Raw genomic sequence first — 19,337 nt, forward strand, 5'->3', positions numbered from 1 at the left:
TGGACCAAAATTGAGGCATAATTGTTTTCAATCTCTCTCCATGGCTGCTGGTCGGCATGCTCTAGGCCAAAGCATACGCAAAGCCCAAGAAGGCCACGTACGAGCCACCAACCACACGCCCATCACCTAAAAAAAACCCGACCACACTCGAGTGAAGGAAGAAAAGGGCTCGATTTGGCGAATTCTCAGCCGCGTAAAAGTAACCGAGCCCATCACCAAGAGCGTTGGGCAGCAATATACCTAGCCATACCTCGGACCGGGCCAGGCTTCGGGCCGGGCCTAGCCAAGCCCGGGCCCAGCCCGGCGAGGCCATCGTGCCTGTTTTCTGGGCCCAAGCCCGGCCTGAACGTGTAAAAACCCGTCGGGCTCCGAGCCGGCCCGGCCCGACCTTCAGAAAAATGCAAAAACAACGGGCACAGGCTCGGCCTGACCATCGGGCTCAAAATCTAGGCCCGAGCCCGGCCCAGAGGAAGCGTCGGGCCGGGCCGGCCGTTCCGGACTTCCCATGGCCAGGTATAGGCAGCAGCATATATCTCACGCGCACCTACTCACCTCGATGCACGAGCCCATAACCCACCGTGTCCTCCTTCCTTCGTGTTTTTTTTTATTTCTTTTCTCCCGCTGCCTCAGTTTGAACCAGGCAAATGCGGACACCTGGGAACTCCCCGCTCTTCACAACGCGTGTCCTACCAACGTGGCGCCCATCTACATGCGTCTGCGCGCCACGTGCCCAGGCCTCTCTCCCAGCTCAACCGCTATAAAGACACCAGCCGATCAAGCTGCTCATCACAACAGCAAAGCATCCAGCATCGCCAACTTCCAAACCAACCTACGTTGTACACTTTTCGAGCCCTATCCAGTTTTTGCGTTCGTGCCGCTCGATCCTATCCTACCTTAGCTTGCGAAGACATGGCTTCTCGTCAGGATCAGGCTAGCTACCACGCCGGGGAGGCCAAGGCCCGCGCCGAGGTCAGTTTCGTGCTTGCTCCGCCCTGTCGGCGTGTCGGCTTTGACATGCACTCACACTGTGTTTTGGTGCGTGCGTTGCAGGAGAAGACGGGGTACGTCGTGGGCGCGGCGCAGGACAAGGCGCGGGAGGCCAAGGACACGGCGTCCGACGCCGCGGGCCGCGCCATGGGCAGGGGCGGCGACGCCAAGGAGGCGACCAAGGAGAAGGCGTACGAGGCCAAGGACGCGGCGTCGGACGCCACTGGCCGCGCCATGGACAAGGGCCGCGGCGCCGCGGAGGCCACCAAGGAGAAGGGCTACGAGGCCAAGGACAACGCGGCCGGCACCGCGCAGCAGACCGGGAGCTACATCGCCCAGACGGCCGAGGCCGCCAAGCAGAAGGCGGCCGGCGCCGCCCAGTACACCATCGACACCGCCCGTGCCGGCACCGAGCGGACCGGGAGCTACATCGGGTAGACGGCCGAGGCCGCCAAGCAGAAGGCCGGCGCCGCCGCGCAGTATGCCATGGACACCGCCGTCGCCGGCAAGGACAAGACCGGCAGCCTCCTCGTGCAGGTACATTGTTGCATTCTTGCTCGTAGTAATTAATCATTTCATCTTGCAACAGACGTTCTAAAGATGATCCTGTGTGGATTTTGTGTGCAGGCAGGGGAGACGGTGAAGGGCGCGGCTGTGGGGGCGAAGGACGCGGTGATGAACACGATCGGAATGGGCGGTGGCACCAACGGCAGCACGGACGTCCCCGCCAAGGATACCAGCACGTACAAGCCTGGGACCAGGGATTACTAATCGTGGCATTGTCAACCCGCCCCTGATGTATCTCTCTCTAAGCCATAGTTCAATTTCTATTTCTACGTGTCGATCTGTCGCCACTTTGTTTCTAAATTAGCTCACCTCGTGGAGCTGTTAACTTGTCAGGACCTAGACAAATGCCCAATGAGGCATCCCTGACTCCTCCCTTCCATGCTTGTTTCCGTGTTTCACAGTCTAATAAAGTTGGAATCGTACTCTCTTCATCTCTTGGCTAATCCTGTTCACAGTACTGCCATCCTGGTGAACTTAGTCATGAACTGTAATGCAGTGTGGCAATAACACGTCCTTTAATTCGTAACATACACAACCGTAACTTGTTCTTGTGAATATGCGCACACGGAGACACGGGAGACACATAAAACGATCTCAGAAGAGTCGGGTACAGAGACTAACAACAAACACACGGATACTGCAGTGGATTGCATTAGCAGCTGAACCCCCGCCAATATTCAGTGTCAGAAGCCGGCGAATTTGGATTTCATGGTGGTGACATCATCTTCGCCCATGAGGAAGGTCTTGGTGAGCACCTCCATCGGCATGGCCGGCTCGGTCGCGAAGAGCGCGAGCGTGGGCGTGACAAGGCCCGGCGACTGGGCGTCGAACATGGCCATGAACACGGCGTCCCCGGTGCCAACGTTGAGCTGGTAGTGCTGGAGGCCGCGGGGCACGACGTAGAGCTCGTTCTCCTTCACCACCTTGGTGAAGAGCCGGTTGGTCGCCGAGGTGAACCCGACCATGACCTCGCCCTTGAGCACCAGCACGAGCTCCGAGCCGCGAGGGTGCGAGTGCGGCGGGTTGAGGCCGCCCACGGCGAGGTCGGTGCGCGTGATGGAGAGGCCCAGCGTGTTCAGGCCCGGGAAGACCGACACGGTGGCGCGCGTGGAGTTGACGCCGAAGGGGTTGGTGTCGGTTCTGGGCGCGGCGACCATGGCGTCGGAGAAGAAGTCGTCGTCCTCCACCGTCGACGGCGCCTTGCAGGGGAACCCGTCGACCGCCGTGGCGGCCTTGAGGTCGGCCACGCAGAAGTCCTGGAGCGGTGGCGGGTCCGAGAGGACGCCGGGCGCCGCGGCGAGGGCCACCGCGAGCAGCAGCACGTGGAGCATCACGTCGCGAGCCGATGCCATCAGGCGTGCGTACGTATATCGATCCTAGGCTCGTAGCTTACGCGAGTTGCTCCCCGGCCTGGTGTTTGGTTCCGTGGAATGGCAATGTGATCTTGGTGGTGACATTGTCGTGCAGCTCGTTCACTATAAATAGATCGCGATGAACGCAGCATCCAGATGCACGGGGAATGATTGATTGACCGATGCTGTTGCAGGCGGTTTACTGGGTCGTAAAGTGCGTGCATGGCAGCCAGTGAGGAACCCAACCAATGATAACGGGCGGAAGGGGCTATGTTGATCGTCGTCAGCGTTTGTCGCTGTCGAGATCATGACAACATTGGGCCCCGTATGGGACTTACTCAGATTTCCCGCAGCGACGGGTTCTGTGCGGCGCGGCGCAGGTGCCGAATGGCAAATGCCAATCGGGTGCGGTGCTCTTCGAATCAAGCTGCTGCGATGTCTGCTGCTTCCATTTGTGGTGCGCTGGTGACACACACACACCTCCTGGCTGGGAAATGGCCGGTCCACTTGTTAAATGTTAAGTATGGGTGCGGCTACCTCCTGTCATCATGTGGGCTGCGGTGCTCGGGCAGGGGGACCAAGGCGCAATGAAATACGGACATCTCCAAGTGGAGAGTGGAGACCCAAAACCTGCCATATTTTCGTAATCACTAGTTAAGAGTGTTCCTTTGTAAATTCATTCCCGTCTTCTTCGGTGATGACAACTGGCGCGTTGTATGCGTGATGTTTGTCACAATCTGTGAGTTTTGAGCTTTTTAGATTCACTTAAAACATTCTACTTCCTCCGTTCCTAAACATTTGTTTTTCTAGAAAACTCAACGAGTGACTACATGAGCAAAATGAGTGAATCTACACTCTAGATATGTCTATATACATCCGTATGGTGTATGTGGTAGTCCATTTGAGATCTTTAAAATGATAAATATTTAGGAACGGAGGGAGTATCATCTAAGCCGTGCGTCTTGGTTCACAGTGCGATCAAGATCTTTGACAAGACTCTGGCTACGCGACTTGCTGCGGATCTTCCTTCCATTGTGGGAAACCACCAGAGCACGAAAATCGTGCGGACGATCGATCCACGATAACTTCATGCTCGTCCAATGCACGGCACGGAGGCTACACGCCCTGCGGGACCCGACCATTATGCTCAAGCTTGACATATCAAAGGCGTTTGACTCGGTGCAATGGCCATTCCTACTAGAAGTGCTACGCAAGGCCGATTTGGTGAGCGATGGATCACGTGGATCTGTGGAATGCTGGCAAGCACATCAACAAGAATCATGGTCAACGGTACGCCGGGGCGGCCAATATGCAACACCGTGGGCTGGAGGCAAGGTGCACCGTTATCCCCAATGCTATTCATCCTTATCATGGAGCCCCTACACCGCATGTTTGAGCTCGCGACCGCTAGGGGCTTGCTAGCTCCATTGGCAAGAACCGGGCTGCGTCACCGCCTCTCGATGTTTGCCGACGACGTAATGATCTTCCTCAAGACAAATGAGAGGGATTTGAACACCTGCGCATCACTTCTTACTCTGTTTGGAGAGGCATCAGGCCTCCGCGTCAACCTTGCCAAAAGCGCGGTCTATCCTATACGATGCTCTGCCGAGACCATGGAAATAGTGGAGCGAGCACTTGGGTGCCCGAGAGGTGCCTTCCCGTGCAAGTACCTTGGGTTGCCGCTCACCCTCAGGAAGCAGATCCATGTTCAGTTATCAGGCCTTGTGGATCAACTTGCGACGGCATTGCCAAAGTGGAAAGCAACAAAGATGCCAAAGAGTGGAAGAATGCTCCTTGTACAATCAGTGCTATGTGCGATTCCGCTACATGCGATGATGGCACTCGACCTCCCACAAAAGACAATCTCAGCAATGAACAGAATATGCCGCAGTTTCCTTTGGTGCGCGGAGGCAAATTCGTCCGACGGCAGCTGCGCGGTTGCTTGGGATTCGGTATGCGCCCCCACGTGGGCGGGTGGACTAGGCATCCCCAACCTAGGATGGATGAACAAAGCGGTGCAAGCAAGGTGGCCTTGGTTACAACGATCGGACGCAACACGACCATGGGCAGAATTTGACATCACGGTGCCAAAAGCCTCAACACAAATCTTCAACGCGACTGCTCGTTGGACTCTAGGGGATGGAAATACATCACTCTTTTGGGAAGATAGATGGCTCGAAGGACACCGGATCGGAGAGATCGCACCCTTGGCATACATGCGAGTCAGGAAGAGAATAAGAAGAACATGCACTGTTTCCCAGGCGCTTCTGAACCACAGTTGGGTCACCCAAGTGAGCCCAGAGGTCACTTCTGAATCGTTACGCGAGTACCTGCAGTTGTGGACAATGATCCAAAGAGTCGAGCTTGACCCAACACAGAGCGATGCCATCTCTTGGTCATGGGAAGCAAGCGGATGCTACTCAGCGCGGACTGCCTATGCAGCCAAGTTTTGGGGCCGGCAGGTCGTCCCCACGGCTGAATTCACATGGAAATCAAGGGCACCGGCGCCATGTCGCTTCTTCACATGGCTTGCAATCCAGGACAGGTGCTGTACGTCCGATCGGCTAGCTAGACGTGGACTGGATCATCAAGACTGCTGCCCAATGTGCAGCCAAGAAGAGGAGAGCATAAACCACGTTCTACTTCAGTGTGTCGTCGCACGGGAAGTGTGGACGGCGATCTGCCATCCCTTGCGCAAGCCGGAGTGGATACCTACTACGATTGAAAGCCTCGGGGCATGGTGTCAAGGCAAGGGAGGAAGAAGGCATGCCGAAAGAGATGCAAATGCAATCATCATTCTAGGGCTATGGCAGATATGGAAGCACCGCAACTCTATCGTTTTTGACGGAGCCACACCTTCAAAGAACAGGATCATACAAGCATTCATACGAGAGGGCCGTATATGGAAGCAAGCGGGCATACTACGAGGAGACATGGACGCTTTCTTTGCGGAAGTGGAGGAGTGGACAGTGGAGCGTAGGTAGACATAGGAGAGAGAGGTGGAGGGTGGAGTCAGTGTGCAGTGTATATATGTAATCTGTAACGCTAACGTGGACGGGCTCTTTACCCCGATTCCTTCTTTGTAATATAGTACGCACACTCGTGCGTATTCGAGAAAAAAAAAGAAAAGAAAATCATGAATCATTTTCATCGTTGCGTTTGTCACATGAAGATCTATGAGCCGACTCCCATGTTCACAGGTTTGGATGATGTAAAAAAACATAAACAAAAAAAAAAGCTGGAACGGAAAAAGGGAAACCAGAAGCACAACTACGCTTCACACAGAGGCACATTTTGTGCTTCACTTCCTTTAGAAGCACATTTTTTTCACACGGAAACACAAGTTTACTTCACGTGATGCACAATGGTGTTTTTCACTTTTTGGGAAGCATGCAGAGGCACATCTGTACTTCATGCAGTGCAAAATTATGCTACTCACTTGTTGGGAGCACAGTTTGTGAATACTTTTCACTTTTCGAGAAGCACATTTTGTGTGCTTCACCACAAAACACAGTTGTGCTTCAAACGATGTGCTTCAGGCGGGAACAAGAAAAAAAAGGAAAATATTTTCTTCAAAAACTTTAGGGAAAACCAAGAAAAATTCAACAAAGAACAGAGAAAATCGTATTGTCTGGACCAACATGCCTCCTCAAAGGCCCAAACTATCCATATTTGTCTAGGCTATCTAGACCGTCATAAGGGAGTTCCTTCTTTTTTGAGGCAAATAAGGGAGCTCCAATTGGGGTGCTTCAAGCCCAGGGATGCTCCCTGGCGCCCACACGGCAACCCTGATGGGTCGATCCATGTAGAGCAACATAGATCACATTTTATTTCCTCCGGGTTCGCTCTATCGCATTTGGAAACAAGAACGAAAAAATTACGAGTTCAAAAATTTCATGGACTTTTAAAAATGTTCATGATTTAGAAAAAAAATCATCGATTTGAAAAAGGTTCATCAAAATTGAAGAAAAGTTCATCAAATTTGAAAAAAATCATCGAATTTGATTTTCTTTTATACAATTTCAAAAAAAGTTCATCAAATGAAAAAAAGTCATTTATTTGAAGAAAAACTTCACGTATTTGTAAACAATTCATCGAACTGGAAAGAAGAAAAAATAAAAATGAAAAATGAAAAATAAAAAAGGAAAACAAAAGAAGAAAAAAGGAAAAAGTAAAAGTAAAAGAAGAGAAAAGTTGAAGGTTATTTGATCCCGATGGGTGTAGGGGAGGTTACACTAGTGTGTTGGGAACCGTTGCATGGAAAACAAAAAAAAATCTACCCACACGCAAGATCTATCTATGGAGATGCATAGCTACAAGTGGGGAGAGTGTGTCTATGTACCCTCGTATACCGTTAAGCGAAAGCGTTTATCAACGCGGTTGGTGTAGTCATACACTTTCATGATCCGCCCGATCAAGTACCAAACGTACGACAGCTCCGCGTTCAGCACACGTTCAACTCGTTGACATCCTCACCTTCTTAATCCAGCAAGACACGCGAAGTAGTAGATGAGTTCCAGCAGCATGACGGCGTGATGACGGTGATGATGCAATTATCTCCGCATGGCTTGGCCGAGCACTACGAATATATGACCGAGGATGAACTAGAGGGAGAGGGGCACCGCACACGGCTAGGGAATCGTGATGTGTGTTGGCCCTCTCCCCCCTCTCATATATATAGGTGGAGGGCTGAGAGGAGGCAACCCTAGAGCGCCCCCCCACTGGCCGGTGGCCGCCCTAGATGCCTGCATAGCCTCCCCTTCCATATTTGGACATGAGGGAAGGGAAAGGGCGCCCCCCTTCCTTTCCCTCCCTGTCGGTGTCAAAACTGGCGGATCTCGGGTAGGGGGTCCCGATCTGTGCGTCTAGGCTGATGGTAACAGGAAGCATGGGACACAGATGTTTACCCAGGTTCGGGCCCTCTCAATGGAGGTAAAACCCTACTTCCTTCTTTATTAATATTGAAGATATGGGTAGTACAAGAGTAGATCTACCACGAGATCGTAGAGGCTAAACCCTAAGAGCTAGCCTATGATGGTATGATTATAATTGTGATCGGCCTTCTAAGGACCAACCTCTCCGGTTTATATAGACACCGGAGAGGGCAAGGGTTTACATGGAGTCGGTTACAAGGAAGGAAACACAATATCCGGATCGCCAAGCTTGCCTTCCACGCCAAGGAGAGTCCCATCCGGACACGGGCCGAAGTCTTGAGTCTTGTATCTTCACGCTTCAATAGTCCGGACGATGTATACAATCCGGCTGTCCGGATACCCCATTATCCAGGACTCCCTCAGTAGACCTTGAACCAGACTTCAATGACGATGAGTCCGGCGCGCAGTCTTGTCTTCAGCATTGCAGGGCGGGTTCCATCTCCGAATACTCCAAAGTAATTATCGAGCACTCAAACCGTGTCCGGATCTGCAAGATGATCTTCACATACCATTGTAGGGAACATAGCATAAATCTGATCCGCTGGCCATCTTCGTATGTCGTGCCCTTGCATCTTGGCCTGGTCCAACGCGAACCGGCGTTTCTTGCCCCACCTCGACTCGTGTTGCGAGGCGGTTTTATTGGCACGTCCCGTCGAGGTAGAGATCGTGTTCCTCTTATTACGGGATCTTCCATTAATATGGGCGTGCATGACCCCACGACGACTGTTAGTATAACTCCGTGTGTTTTTAGATAAGCCTCAAGCGGTCAAGCTGAGGACTCTTGATATTCATCCCCTTTATAAAGGGGTCGAGGCCTATGCCTCTTTTCTACCTCCCTCGCACCTTCTCACACCTCAAGCTCCAACGCCCAAGACCTAAGCCCAAACACCCCAAATCCTCCAATATGTCCGGATCCAACCTTCAAGGCCGGTGGGTGGCCTCCTTGATCCAAGAGGAAGACATTGCGAAGCTTAGGGAGGTCGGATATCTGACCGCCGACATCTGGCACAGGCTTCCCACTCCAGGGCAGGTCATTCCTACACCGAAGCCCAATGAGTGCGTTGCATTCGTTCCTCACTTCCTCCGTGGTTTGGGCCTCACCCTCGATCCTTTTGTGAGGGGGCTCATGTTTTATTAGGGGTTGGATTTTCATGATCTGGCTCTGAACGCCATCCTCCATATCTCGTCGTTCATTATAGTGCGCGAGGCCTTCCTCCATGTCACCCCACACTTCGTCTTATGGCTTAAGACCTTCAATGTGAAGCCGAAGATGATCGAGGGGCAACATGTAGAGTGCGGAGGTGCCGTAATAAGAAAGAACGTCGGTGCCCCATGGCCAGAGGGTTCTTTCCCAGAAGTATCTGATGTATGGCAACGGAGGTGGTTTTATGTCACGGCTCCCAGAGGCACAAAGTGGGTGGCCGCCCCCGAGTTCCGCTCGGGCCCTCCATCACAACTAGCGTCTTGGACTGATGTGGACAGAATTGGGGGCCCACTGGCGATGTACCAGTACTGTAGAGCCGTATCCGGGAGCTTCTTGAGAGGGACATAAATCTTGTTAGCATAATGCAAGTGATGTTAATCCAACGTATGTTGCCGTGTCAATGCCGGCCTCTCCGGATGTGGGAGTTTAATCCAGAGGGTCCGCGGACTGTTAAGCACTTCTTCGGCTCAAAGGGATGTGCAAATTGTTCTTCAGACCGAAAGTAGAGTGTCCGGACACCACCGAGGATGCGGGCCTAAGCTGCAATCGCCCAGATACCCAAGTAAGTAACCTTGATACCGGATACCTTGTTTTGTATCTGTCATAATTGTTTATTCTAAAAATCATCCGTGGCCAGGAATGGCTTAGCAAGGCGGAGAGAATCAGGTGTCTGGCGCCACTTCCCGAAGCCCGCCTGGTCCCACCATGGCCAAGATGCTTGACCGGGTACTCAGCAGAATGCCCTCAGGGAAGGACAAGGGGAAGAACAAAGAAACCGAACTCCACATGCTACGCATTCGAACCGGGGGAATTGTTACCTCCCCTAAGGAGGATAGTCGGGAAAGGGAGGCTAAGGCCTCCTCCCCGCGCGGGAAGAAGAGGGCTGCCTCCGAAAACTTGGAGGCGTGTCGGGGGTTGGATGCGACATAAGCCAAAGGATGGCTTATCATGGTGGGAGCGAGTAGAACATCGCCGGTGCCTGGAAGTGGGATGAGGCGTAGCCACGAACGTTGGCGTACTTTACCCAGGTTCGGGGCTCTCCTAGGAGATAACACCCCTAGTCCTGCTTTGCGGGGTCTCCGCATGATCACTAAGGCACAAGTGATACAATGGTGCTCCTCGAGATGTGTGCTAGAGGTAGAAGGAGGCAAGGCTAGCTCTCTTCCTGCTCTAGGGGGGTGGCTAGTTCTAATGGAGTGGGAACCCTTTGCATGGGTGGCCTGGGGGGGTTTATATAGGCCTACCCCCCAGGGGTATAATGGTAATCTGGCCGGCTGCTAGACCCGGCTGTTAGTGTCTCCAGTCTCCGGCTTCTTCGCCGACCGCCGGGGCCCGCCACCTGGTGGGCCCTGCCGACTGGTTGGTGGCTGTTCACTGTAGCCGTGTCTTCAGTGACGGGGGCTTGGTCATCTTAGCGTGGCTACAGTCCCACCGCCTGGTGGGAGGACACTGTAGCCACACCTGGTCTTATCAGCTTAATGGCATGCTCGCCTCGAGACAAGGGACGACCGCCTGCTGGAGGCCGGCCCCTCTCTGATCCGCCTGGTCGGGCTTCCGCCATCTTCCTTAGGGTGACTGTCCGATAGGGCCCGCCTCTGGCAGGCCGTACCGACAGGCCGTCGTGGGGAACAGGGCTCCGCCTGCTCGGAGCAATGTCAGGGTAGATAAGGCACAGTGCTCCGTCGTGCGAAGATCTCCGTCTGTATCAAGCACTGTAGCCACGCCCGTCTCGAGCGTTGGAGGCGACGTGCTTCACTTTAGCCATGCTTTCTCTTGTACTCTCGATGGGAGCTCGGCCGCCCCGTAGTCGTGAGGTAGCCGCCTGCCTGTAGTCGCCCTCTCTGGAGGGCGGCCGCCAGGAGCCGGCTCACTCGGAGCGTCGTAGTCTTGGGTCGACCGCCCTCTGGCAGCCGGCCGCTGAGCCAGCCGGCCTCAAAGGGCGGAGCTTCGGCTTGGGGCCCAGCTAGGCGGAGCTGGCCCAAAAGTCTTGATAAAGCATGGGACTCGCGTGAGCCTACCCGTGGCCCATTACTTCGACAGTAGTCCCCGAAGCCGGTGAGGCGCCGCGGTCGAGGGGCTGCGAAGCCTCAGCGGCTTCCACCCTCACCGGGCTCCGGGAAGGTGCCGGTCTGCTTTGCCGCCAGCCTAGCAGGCGGAATTCGTACTGTTGGTTTTTTGAACTTCAGGGCGGGAGTTTAGGTGGCGTGCCTGCTAAGCTTCCCAGGCTGCTGCCCGCCACGGACGCGCCACGCGGCGCGCGTCAGCCGGGTCAGCCTGCTACCCCACGTTTCGGACGAGACGTGACATAGGGCCGGGCCCACCACTACCGTGACTCGGCGACCGGGCGGATCCACTGTGCCGAAGGGGGCGATTGCATTTCCCATGATCTTTTACAACATGGTAAATGCATGCGGGAAACGGGGGGCCGAGGGGACGTGGGCGCAGTTAATCCCACAACCCCACGTCCCGTCCCCTCGGCTTCACAGCCCGGGCGCTATAAGTAGGGAGGGGGGAAGGTGCGGCAGAGCTCTCGCGCCCCCTCCCACTCATCTTCTTCGTCTTCTCATCCTCCGCTCCTGCTGCCGCTGCAACGCCGCCACCGTCGCCCACCGCCGGCGCGTTTCTCCTCTTTGTGCCGCCAGCCGGAGCCATGGGCGACTGGGACGGATCAACGGTGATCAAGGATCACATCTCCTTCCTCCGCGACACGCGCCGGATGCCCAGCGCGGCCTTCATCAAGGCGCGGGTGCCGCCGGAGACGGAGATCTCGCCGGTGCCGCAGGAAGGCGAGTGGGTCGTCTTCCGCTCGCATTTCCTGCGCGGCTTCGGCCTCCCGGCGAGTGACTTCTTCCGCTCCTTCCTCAACTTCTATAATCTTCAACATCACCACCTCACGTCCAACGCCGTGACTCTGCTTTCCGCCTTCGTCACGGCGTGCGAGGGCTACCTCGGCATCCTCCCCACAATCGAGCTGCGGGGAGCATTCTTCTATGGAAAGCTCGGCACCTCCGCCAAGGAGATGGCGGCCGAGTGCGGGGGCTTCGTTGCCGTGCGCCGGCCGGCGAAGCGGAATGCCTTCCCCATCATCAAGCTGGCGCAGTCGGTGAAGATGTGGTAGCAGTCCTATTTCTAGTCGAGAACGTGGACCCGGCTGCCGACTTCCTCAACCTGCCGGCCTACGAGGCCGGCCCTCCTACCGGAGCTCGCACTTCCTGGAAGTAAAAGCCTAAGCCGGTGTTGGCGGATGCGGCGGCCGCCATTGGCCGACTCCGAGTGCTCCAGGAGGCGAAGGGCCTCGTAGCCTCCGACCTCCTCATTGCCTTCGTCGAGCGCCGGGTCCTCCCGCTCCAGAGCCGCCCTCATCTGATCTTCCGGATGGGCGGACATTGCGATCTGTGCCGGCTGTGCATGAAGGGGATGACTCCTGCCGAAGTTTCATAGATGGTGAACGAGATCTCCGACCTCAAGGTGTCGGAGGTGGAGTGGCAGTACGGGAAGCGGCCATACTCCCGCCACAACCCTCCCCCGACTGTAAGTCTCTTCACTTGGTCTTTGGAACCGTTTCCTTCAGCTTCGTTTCTCTTTATGACGCCACCCTCCTTGGTTGCAGATTTATATGTCCGAGGCGACGGCCGCCCTCCTGGGGCCGGGCGATGCCCTCCAGGCGGACAGGGCGGAGAGCGATCTGGATGACCCCGATTTGGGGGCAGCCGCCCTGGTTGACGACGCGACAGGCGACGTGGGCAGAACGGACGGCGGTAGTGGAGCAGGCGGCTCCGAGGGAGGCGGCGGCGTGGAGGCTTGGCCTGACGACGACGAAGATGAAGATGAGCCGCGCCCTGCCCGAACCTCCGCCACCACCGGCGCCGGCCCCTCTTCTAGACCACCCGCTCAAGGCGGCAAGAACAAGCGGAAACAGGGTGCGATCCTGTTCGGCAGCGCTCCGAAGAAGCCCAAGAACCCAGCTGCGGCAACCAGGCAGAAAGAAACCACCGACCAAGGCAGCCTAGTATCAGAGGCGGCCGAAGGTGCCTGTTATGGTGTCGGCGTAAGTATCCTCCCTTCACTCCTTGTATTTTTTGTCATTCTGGTGTGAAAGCCTTCCGACTTGTTTTCTTGTTTCAGGGCCCCGCTGACCCTCGAGAAGTCGGGCGCCGCCTCGGTCCTCAGGTCGGCAACGACCTCCTCGACCAGTCGGCGCATCGACCCAGCTGCCGACCTCCGGGAGGTGACATAGCGGAACACGCGGGAGGCGTGCGAAGAAGAGGCCGACCGCCTGGCTAGGGAGCAGGCGGCCTTGTCCGCCGCGTCCGCCGAGAGGGCGCTGGCGCAGGCAGAAGCTCAGGCCATGGAGAGGGAGCAGCTCGCGGAGGCCGCACGCCGCCAAGAGCCGCTGCTTGCGGCGCCCCTGAATACCGCGCTGCCTCCGCCTGAATTCGAGGCGACGGCCGGAGGAGCAGGCAGCGACTACCCGATCCAGGAGCGGGAAGGCGGCGACGTGGCCATGCCGGACGTCTTTGTGCCGCCACCCCCCGCCCCCGCCAGCCAGCGAGCCGCGGGACGAGCAGCCGGTGGCGCCGCCGGTCGTAAGTACGGTGGTGACGGACCTGATCCCTGCGGTCCGTCAACCCGCGCGCCGCCGTATGGAGAAGGCGGCCTCAGCGCCGTGGCCACAGGCAGTTGGCGCCGCAAGCTCGTCGGCCCCTGATACCGAAGCGACCAGCGCCACACCCATCGGCTGGATACACGGGGGCGGGACTGGCACCCTGAACCAGGCGTCTCTTGACGTCCAGGCCAAGCTCCGGGCGGAGGGGGAGGCCCTTAGGCGCTGCAACGAGGCCTACTTGGAGTCGCACACTGCCATCCGCGTAAATTTCCTTGGCTCTTTTTCTTCGAATGAATGATCTTTTTTGCTTCTCTTGTGGGGGCGCACAAGCGCACCCACTGGGTGTAGTCCCCAAGTTCCGGGCCGTCTGCTGAGCAGGCGGGTTGGAACTTCATCTTGCGACTGTCGACTGCTGACTTCTTTTGATGTCTCTTTTGCAGGATTATCACAACTTCCGCGCGACTGCATACAAATCCAAGGTCCGGGAGCTGGAGGTGCAGACGGCCCATCTGGCCGAGAGCCGGCGTAAGTTTCCTTCTTCCTTCTTCGCGGGGGCGCGCTGGCGCACCCGCGGGCTGTAGTCCCCGAGGTTCGGGCCGACTGCTGAGCAGTCGGGCCGAATCTCCTCGGTTTTTTCTTTCCTTTGCAAACTGCTTCTTTTCCGCGGGGGCGCGCGGGCGCACCTGCAGGCTGTAGTCCCCGAGGTTCGGGCCGACTGCTGAGCAGTCGGGCCGAATCTCCTTGGTTGTTTCTTTCCTTTGCCTCGTCCGCTTGACTGATACTTTCTCCTTCTTTTTCTTTCTTCAGAGGCCAATGCCGCCCTGCAGCAGCAGCTGGGCGAAGCCAACACCGCCCTGCGTGGCAAGGAGGCGGAGTGCAGCAAGCTGGCGGAGGAGCAGGACCGCCTGGTCGCCCAACTTGCCGAGCAGACGGAAACCCTCAAGGCGGCCCAGCTAAAGGCGGAGACGGTGGAGACCAGCCTCCTCACCGAGTTTGAGGTCGAGCACTCCGCCTGGGCCGACAAGGAGGTCCAGGTGACGGCTTGCTTCAGCAGCATCGAAGACTTGGTCGATGGTAAGCCTTCTTTTCTCGGTTTTTTGTATTGAGCTGTCGGCCTTTGCTTATAAGCTTGGCCTTTTTCTTCTTCTGCCAGGACAGATTTCTTCCCGGGCCATGTTGTGGCCGCGATCCAAATGATCGAGGCCCATCGCGAGGAGCGAAGGGCGGAGGGGGCGCAGATTGCCGCAGACGCCCCGCGGACTCTTGGCGAACAGGTCCTCAGCATTCAGGCCCGGCTTCGGCCTGCTCACCGCTTGCTGCGCCACCTCTAGCGCATCGGAGCCCAGGCGGTCTCCGCCCTCTGGCCAGGCTTGCCGGCTCCATGCACCCCAAGTCGGACTGCCGACTGGCTGGAGGTGGCGGCCGGCCGCCTGGAAGCCTAGAAAGGCTCAGCAGCCCGGGCAGGGGCGCGCCGGGCCTTGGAATTCGTCAAGGCGTGGTACCCTGGGCTAGATCTAGCCCAGTTAGCCACATTCCGGCTGGAGGCGCAGGAGGAGCTTGTGGTGGTAGAAGCTGAGCTTGTCAACAGGGCGGCGGCGATCGCCGACTTCACCGACACCAGTGTCTTTGTCCCGGAGGTGGTCGAGGAAGGCGGTGAAGCTCCGCACGAGTGGATTGGGTTAAACCCGAAGGACAGCGAGGATTCGGCCGAAGTCATCGACTCCAGCGACGAAGGGAAGGGCGGGGAGGAGGACGGAGAGGAAGAGGAGGAGGAAGACGAGGAGAGCGACGTCGACATGCCGGAGGTCGGGGCGGACAGTCAGCCCCAGCCCGACAGGGCCTCAAGCAATGAGCCGCGCGCCGAGGTGCCGCCCGCCACTGGAGGTGGCCAGGCGGGGACCGACCAGCCACCCGTTCCTCCGACGGATGCCAGCGACTCCGTCCTCCAGTCCTCCGTCGCCCTGCCTGCTGCTGGCGATCCCTCCGTCCAGACGGAGCCGCCTGCCGCGCCAGGTGGTGCGGCCGACTCCAGCGTCCAGCCGGAGTCCTTGGCCACACTAGTCGGCACCATCCAGCCGGATCCTTCTGCCCCGTCGGCCGGCAGCGCCCAGCCGGAGCCTTCTGCCCCGCCAGCCGGCACCGTCCAGCCGGAGTCTTCCGCTACTCCTTAGGGCTTATCTGCTTTCCGCTTGTCGTTCTGAATTTTTTTTGTTAAATTCGCGCAATTCCACCCTCGGGGTGTATGTCAAAACTCTGTTTGAATGCTGGCTGGAGGCCTTTATCTGTGTAAATATTTATCATTGCTCTTGCTTGCTGTGGCGACCTCCAGTCTTTTTCCCTTTTTCTCCTTGGCTATTTTCCCTTGCTGCTAACCCTTTGCCTTTGCTTTCACCAGCCGGCCGGCCGCTCTGCGGACCGTGGCTGACTTGAGCATTCTAGCCATTGGTGAGGGGGCTAGGGCTTAGCCATTCGGAGTTTTTTGGTAATAGAGGCAGAGGCCGGCCATCTGGCTGCCAAGCAGCCAGGCGGCTAAGTGCGATGCCGCCCTCTAATATATGTGTGCTTTCCCTTAGTCGTTCTTTTGTGTGGGGCACCTCTTTGCAACCTTTGCTCGCCATGCAGTTGCTCTGCGAGCTGTGGCTTCTGACAAAGGGAGTTTTTGGTGCCGGCACACTACTTGTCCGGCTGTAGGAGGCGGCATATTGTAGAAGGCGGCGAGGCTCCGGGCCGACTGGTCGGACCCGGTGCCAGGCGGAAAGGATAGACTACACATTCTCATGCATATGACGCATATCATATAGATAAAAAAGGGGGCAGTCCTCGAGCTCTTCTCGGGGGACCCGGAGTCTTTATACATAGTACAAAGGGTAGCGTGATACATACTGCTTTCAACTATAAAACCTTCGGAGGAGGTTTGCGTTCCATGGCCTCTCCGTCTCCTTGCCTGAATCATCCCTCTTGCACGCTCTGGGCTTCTGGGCATCAATCAGATAGTAGGCATCGTTTCCCAACACCTTACTGATGATAAAAGGGCCTTCCGAAGGTGCCGAGAGCTTGTGTTGTCCGGCTGTTTGCTGGATCAGCCGGAGCACAAGGTCTTCCTCCAGGAAGGACCTTGGCTTCACTTTGCGGTTGTAGTATCGGCGCAGACTCTGCAGGTAGATGGCCGACCGGCTGAGTGCCAACAGCCGACCTTCCTTCAGCAAGTCGACACCGTCTTCTCGTGCCTCCTTGGCATCCGTCTCGGTGTACATGGTGACTCTTGGGGAGTCAAACTCAATATCTGTCGGGATGACGACTTCGGCACCGTAGACGAGGAAGAAAGGCGTGAAGCCTGTTGACTTGTTTGGAGTTGTGCGCAGGCTCCAGAGGATGGCCGGCAGCTCGTCGAGCCAACAGCCGGCCGAGCACTCCAAAGGCTCGACCAGTCGGGGCTTGAGGCCGGACAAAATGAGGCCGTTTGCTCGTTCCACTTGGTCGTTTGACTGTGGGTGGGCAACAGACGCCTAGTCCAGACGGATGCCCTGTGTTGCACAGAAACGAGCCAAGGCCCCCTTGGCGAAGTTGGTGCCGTTGTCGGTGATGATGCTGTGTGGGATGCCGTATCACGTGGTGATGTCGGTGATGAAAGTCACGGCAGTCGGCCCATTCAGCTTCTTGATTGATTTTGCCTCTATCCACTTGGTAAACTTGTCCACAGCAACAAGCAAGTGAGTCATGCCACCGCGGGCCGTCTTGAATGGTCCCACCATATCCAATCCCCATACAGAAAAGGGCCAGGCTATGGGAATGGTCTTGAGTGCAGAAGCCGGCAGGTGTGGCTTGAAGCGGAACCTCTGGCACCCTTGACACTTCTAAACTAGCTCTTTTGCCTCTTCCAAGGCGGTCGGCCAGAAGAAACCATGACGGAAAGCCTTGGCCACAAGTGATCTTGAAGCCGCATGATGGCCGCACTCGCACTGGTGGATATCTCTGAGTATTGCTTGGCCTTGATCCGACTCCACACACCGCTGATAAACCCCTGTTACACTTCGTCGCACCAGCTCTCTATTGACTATGGTGTAAGCTGCAGCTCGCCTCTGCACTTGTCAGGCTGAGACTTCATCGGTTGGCAGCTCTTTATTCACCAAGAACTTGAGGATTGGCTGGGCCCATGAGGGCGCCACAATTTCTTCGATTGCGACTACTGCAACTTGAATGAGGGCGGCTGGGAGGGGAGGCGGCGGGTTGGCAGCTGCCTCCTCCTGCTGTGTTGGAGAAGTCCCCGGGCCGACTGCTGAAGTCCCCGGGCCGGGCTCGGCTATAGCAGTCCCCGGGCCACCTATCGAGATCCCCGTGCCGGCTTCCTGGGCCCTCAAGTTGGATCCGACTGCTTCGGGAGGGGCCGGCACAAAGATGGAGTCTGAATCAGGAGACGACTTGACAGACGGCTTCAGAAGGCGGTGTAGGGCGACGCCGGCTGGTATTGCTTGTCGGGTGGAGCCAATCCGTGCCAGAGCATCGGCTTGCTCATTTTCATTTCTTGGCACGTGAAGGAACTCGCACCCATCAAAGTATCCGCTGAGTTGTTGTACGAGGAACCGGTAGCTTGCCATGTTTGCATCCTTGGCGTCCCAGTCGCCTGACGACTGCTGGACCACCAAGTCGGAGTCACCATAGCACAGGATCCGGCGGATGCCGAGTTCCTTGGCAAGCCGGAGCCCATGTATGAGTGCCTCATATTCTGCTACGTTGTTGGAGGCGGCGAAGTGGACTTGCAACATGTATTTGAGCTTGTCACCTTTGGGAGAGGTGAGGACGACGCCGGCTCCCAGGCCAGTGCGCATTTTCGAGCCATCGAAATGCATCCGCCAATGAGTGGAGTCTGGCGCAGGCGGCAAATATTGGGTCTCGGCCCAATCGACGAGGAAGTCGGCCAACACTTGTGATTTGATGGCGGTGTGAGGCTGGTAGTAGATGGTGTAAGGGGCCAGGTCAATAGCCCACTTGGCCACTCGGCCAGAAGCATCTCGGCTCCCAATGATCTCAGCAAGTGGAGCTGTGCAGACAACAGTTATTGGGTGCTCTTGAAAGTAGGGCTTCAGCTTCTTGGCGGCAAAGTGCACGCCGTAACACATCTTCTAGTAGTGGGGGTAGTTTTGCTTGGAGGCGGATAATACTTCACTCAAGTAATACACCGGTCTCTGGACCGGCAATGCTTTGTCCTTCTCCTTGCGCTCTACCACCATGACTATGCTGACAACCCGACTGGTGGCTGCAATGTAGAGGAGCATGGGCTCCTTCTCAGTCGGAGCCGCCAGGATAGGCGGGGTTGCCAACATCTTCTTGAGCTGGAGAAAAGCTTCGTCCGCCTTGTCGTTCCACTCGAAAAAGTGGTCTTCTTCATGAGTTGGTACAGGGGAAGGGCCTTCTCGCCCAGCCGACTGATGAAACGGCTGACTGACGCCAAGCAGCCGGTGAATTTCTGCACATCCAGCAGTCGGGTGGGTACTTTCATCATCTCAATTGCTTTGATCTTCACGGGGTTGCACTCTATACCGCGCTCTGAGACCAGGAAACAGAGGAGCTGGTCGGCTGGTACCCCAAAGACACATTTCTCCGGGTTGAGCTTGATCTGAAATCGGTGTAGGTTCTCAAAGGTCTCCTTGAGGTCCTCCAGTAGCGTGCCACGCTTTTCCGTCTTCACC

General features: G+C 56.6%; 2 protein-coding genes across 2 annotated transcripts; one reads left to right on the forward strand and one right to left on the reverse strand.

Moving 5' to 3' along the window:
* The first annotated feature begins 803 nt into the window (after positions 1 to 803).
* LOC119281414 (late embryogenesis abundant protein 14-like) lies at positions 804 to 1,986 on the forward strand. Its single transcript, XM_037561935.1, has 3 exons — positions 804 to 969; positions 1,051 to 1,524; positions 1,615 to 1,986. Exons 1-2 carry the CDS (start codon positions 910 to 912, stop codon positions 1,423 to 1,425), a joined length of 435 nt encoding a protein of 144 aa, XP_037417832.1. The 5' UTR covers positions 804 to 909; the 3' UTR covers positions 1,426 to 1,524; positions 1,615 to 1,986.
* Positions 1,987 to 2,133: 147 nt separating this feature from the next.
* Positions 2,134 to 2,984, reverse strand: LOC119281415 (germin-like protein 1-2). The gene has a single exon (XM_037561936.1). It carries the CDS (start codon positions 2,904 to 2,906, stop codon positions 2,238 to 2,240), a length of 669 nt encoding a protein of 222 aa, XP_037417833.1. The 5' UTR covers positions 2,907 to 2,984; the 3' UTR covers positions 2,134 to 2,237.
* Positions 2,985 to 19,337: the final 16,353 nt, after the last annotated feature.

The sequence above is a fragment of the Triticum dicoccoides genome, chromosome 3B (assembly GCF_002162155.2).
Source record: "Triticum dicoccoides isolate Atlit2015 ecotype Zavitan chromosome 3B, WEW_v2.0, whole genome shotgun sequence".
Lineage (NCBI taxonomy): Eukaryota > Viridiplantae > Streptophyta > Magnoliopsida > Poales > Poaceae > Triticum > Triticum dicoccoides.

What these genes read in the sequence shown, in the direction of transcription:
- LOC119281414 (XM_037561935.1), top strand. Translation starts at nt 910, where the DNA reads ATGGCTTCTCGTCAGGATCAGGCTAGCTACCACGCCGGGGAGGCCAAG. An exon ending in AGGCCAAGGCCCGCGCCGAG is followed by an intron (nt 970 to 1,050) that starts GTCAGTTTCGTG and finishes CGTGCGTTGCAG; the next exon opens with GAGAAGACGGGGTACGTCGT.
- LOC119281415 (XM_037561936.1), bottom strand. Translation starts at nt 2,906, where the DNA reads ATGGCATCGGCTCGCGACGTGATGCTCCACGTGCTGCTGCTCGCGGTG.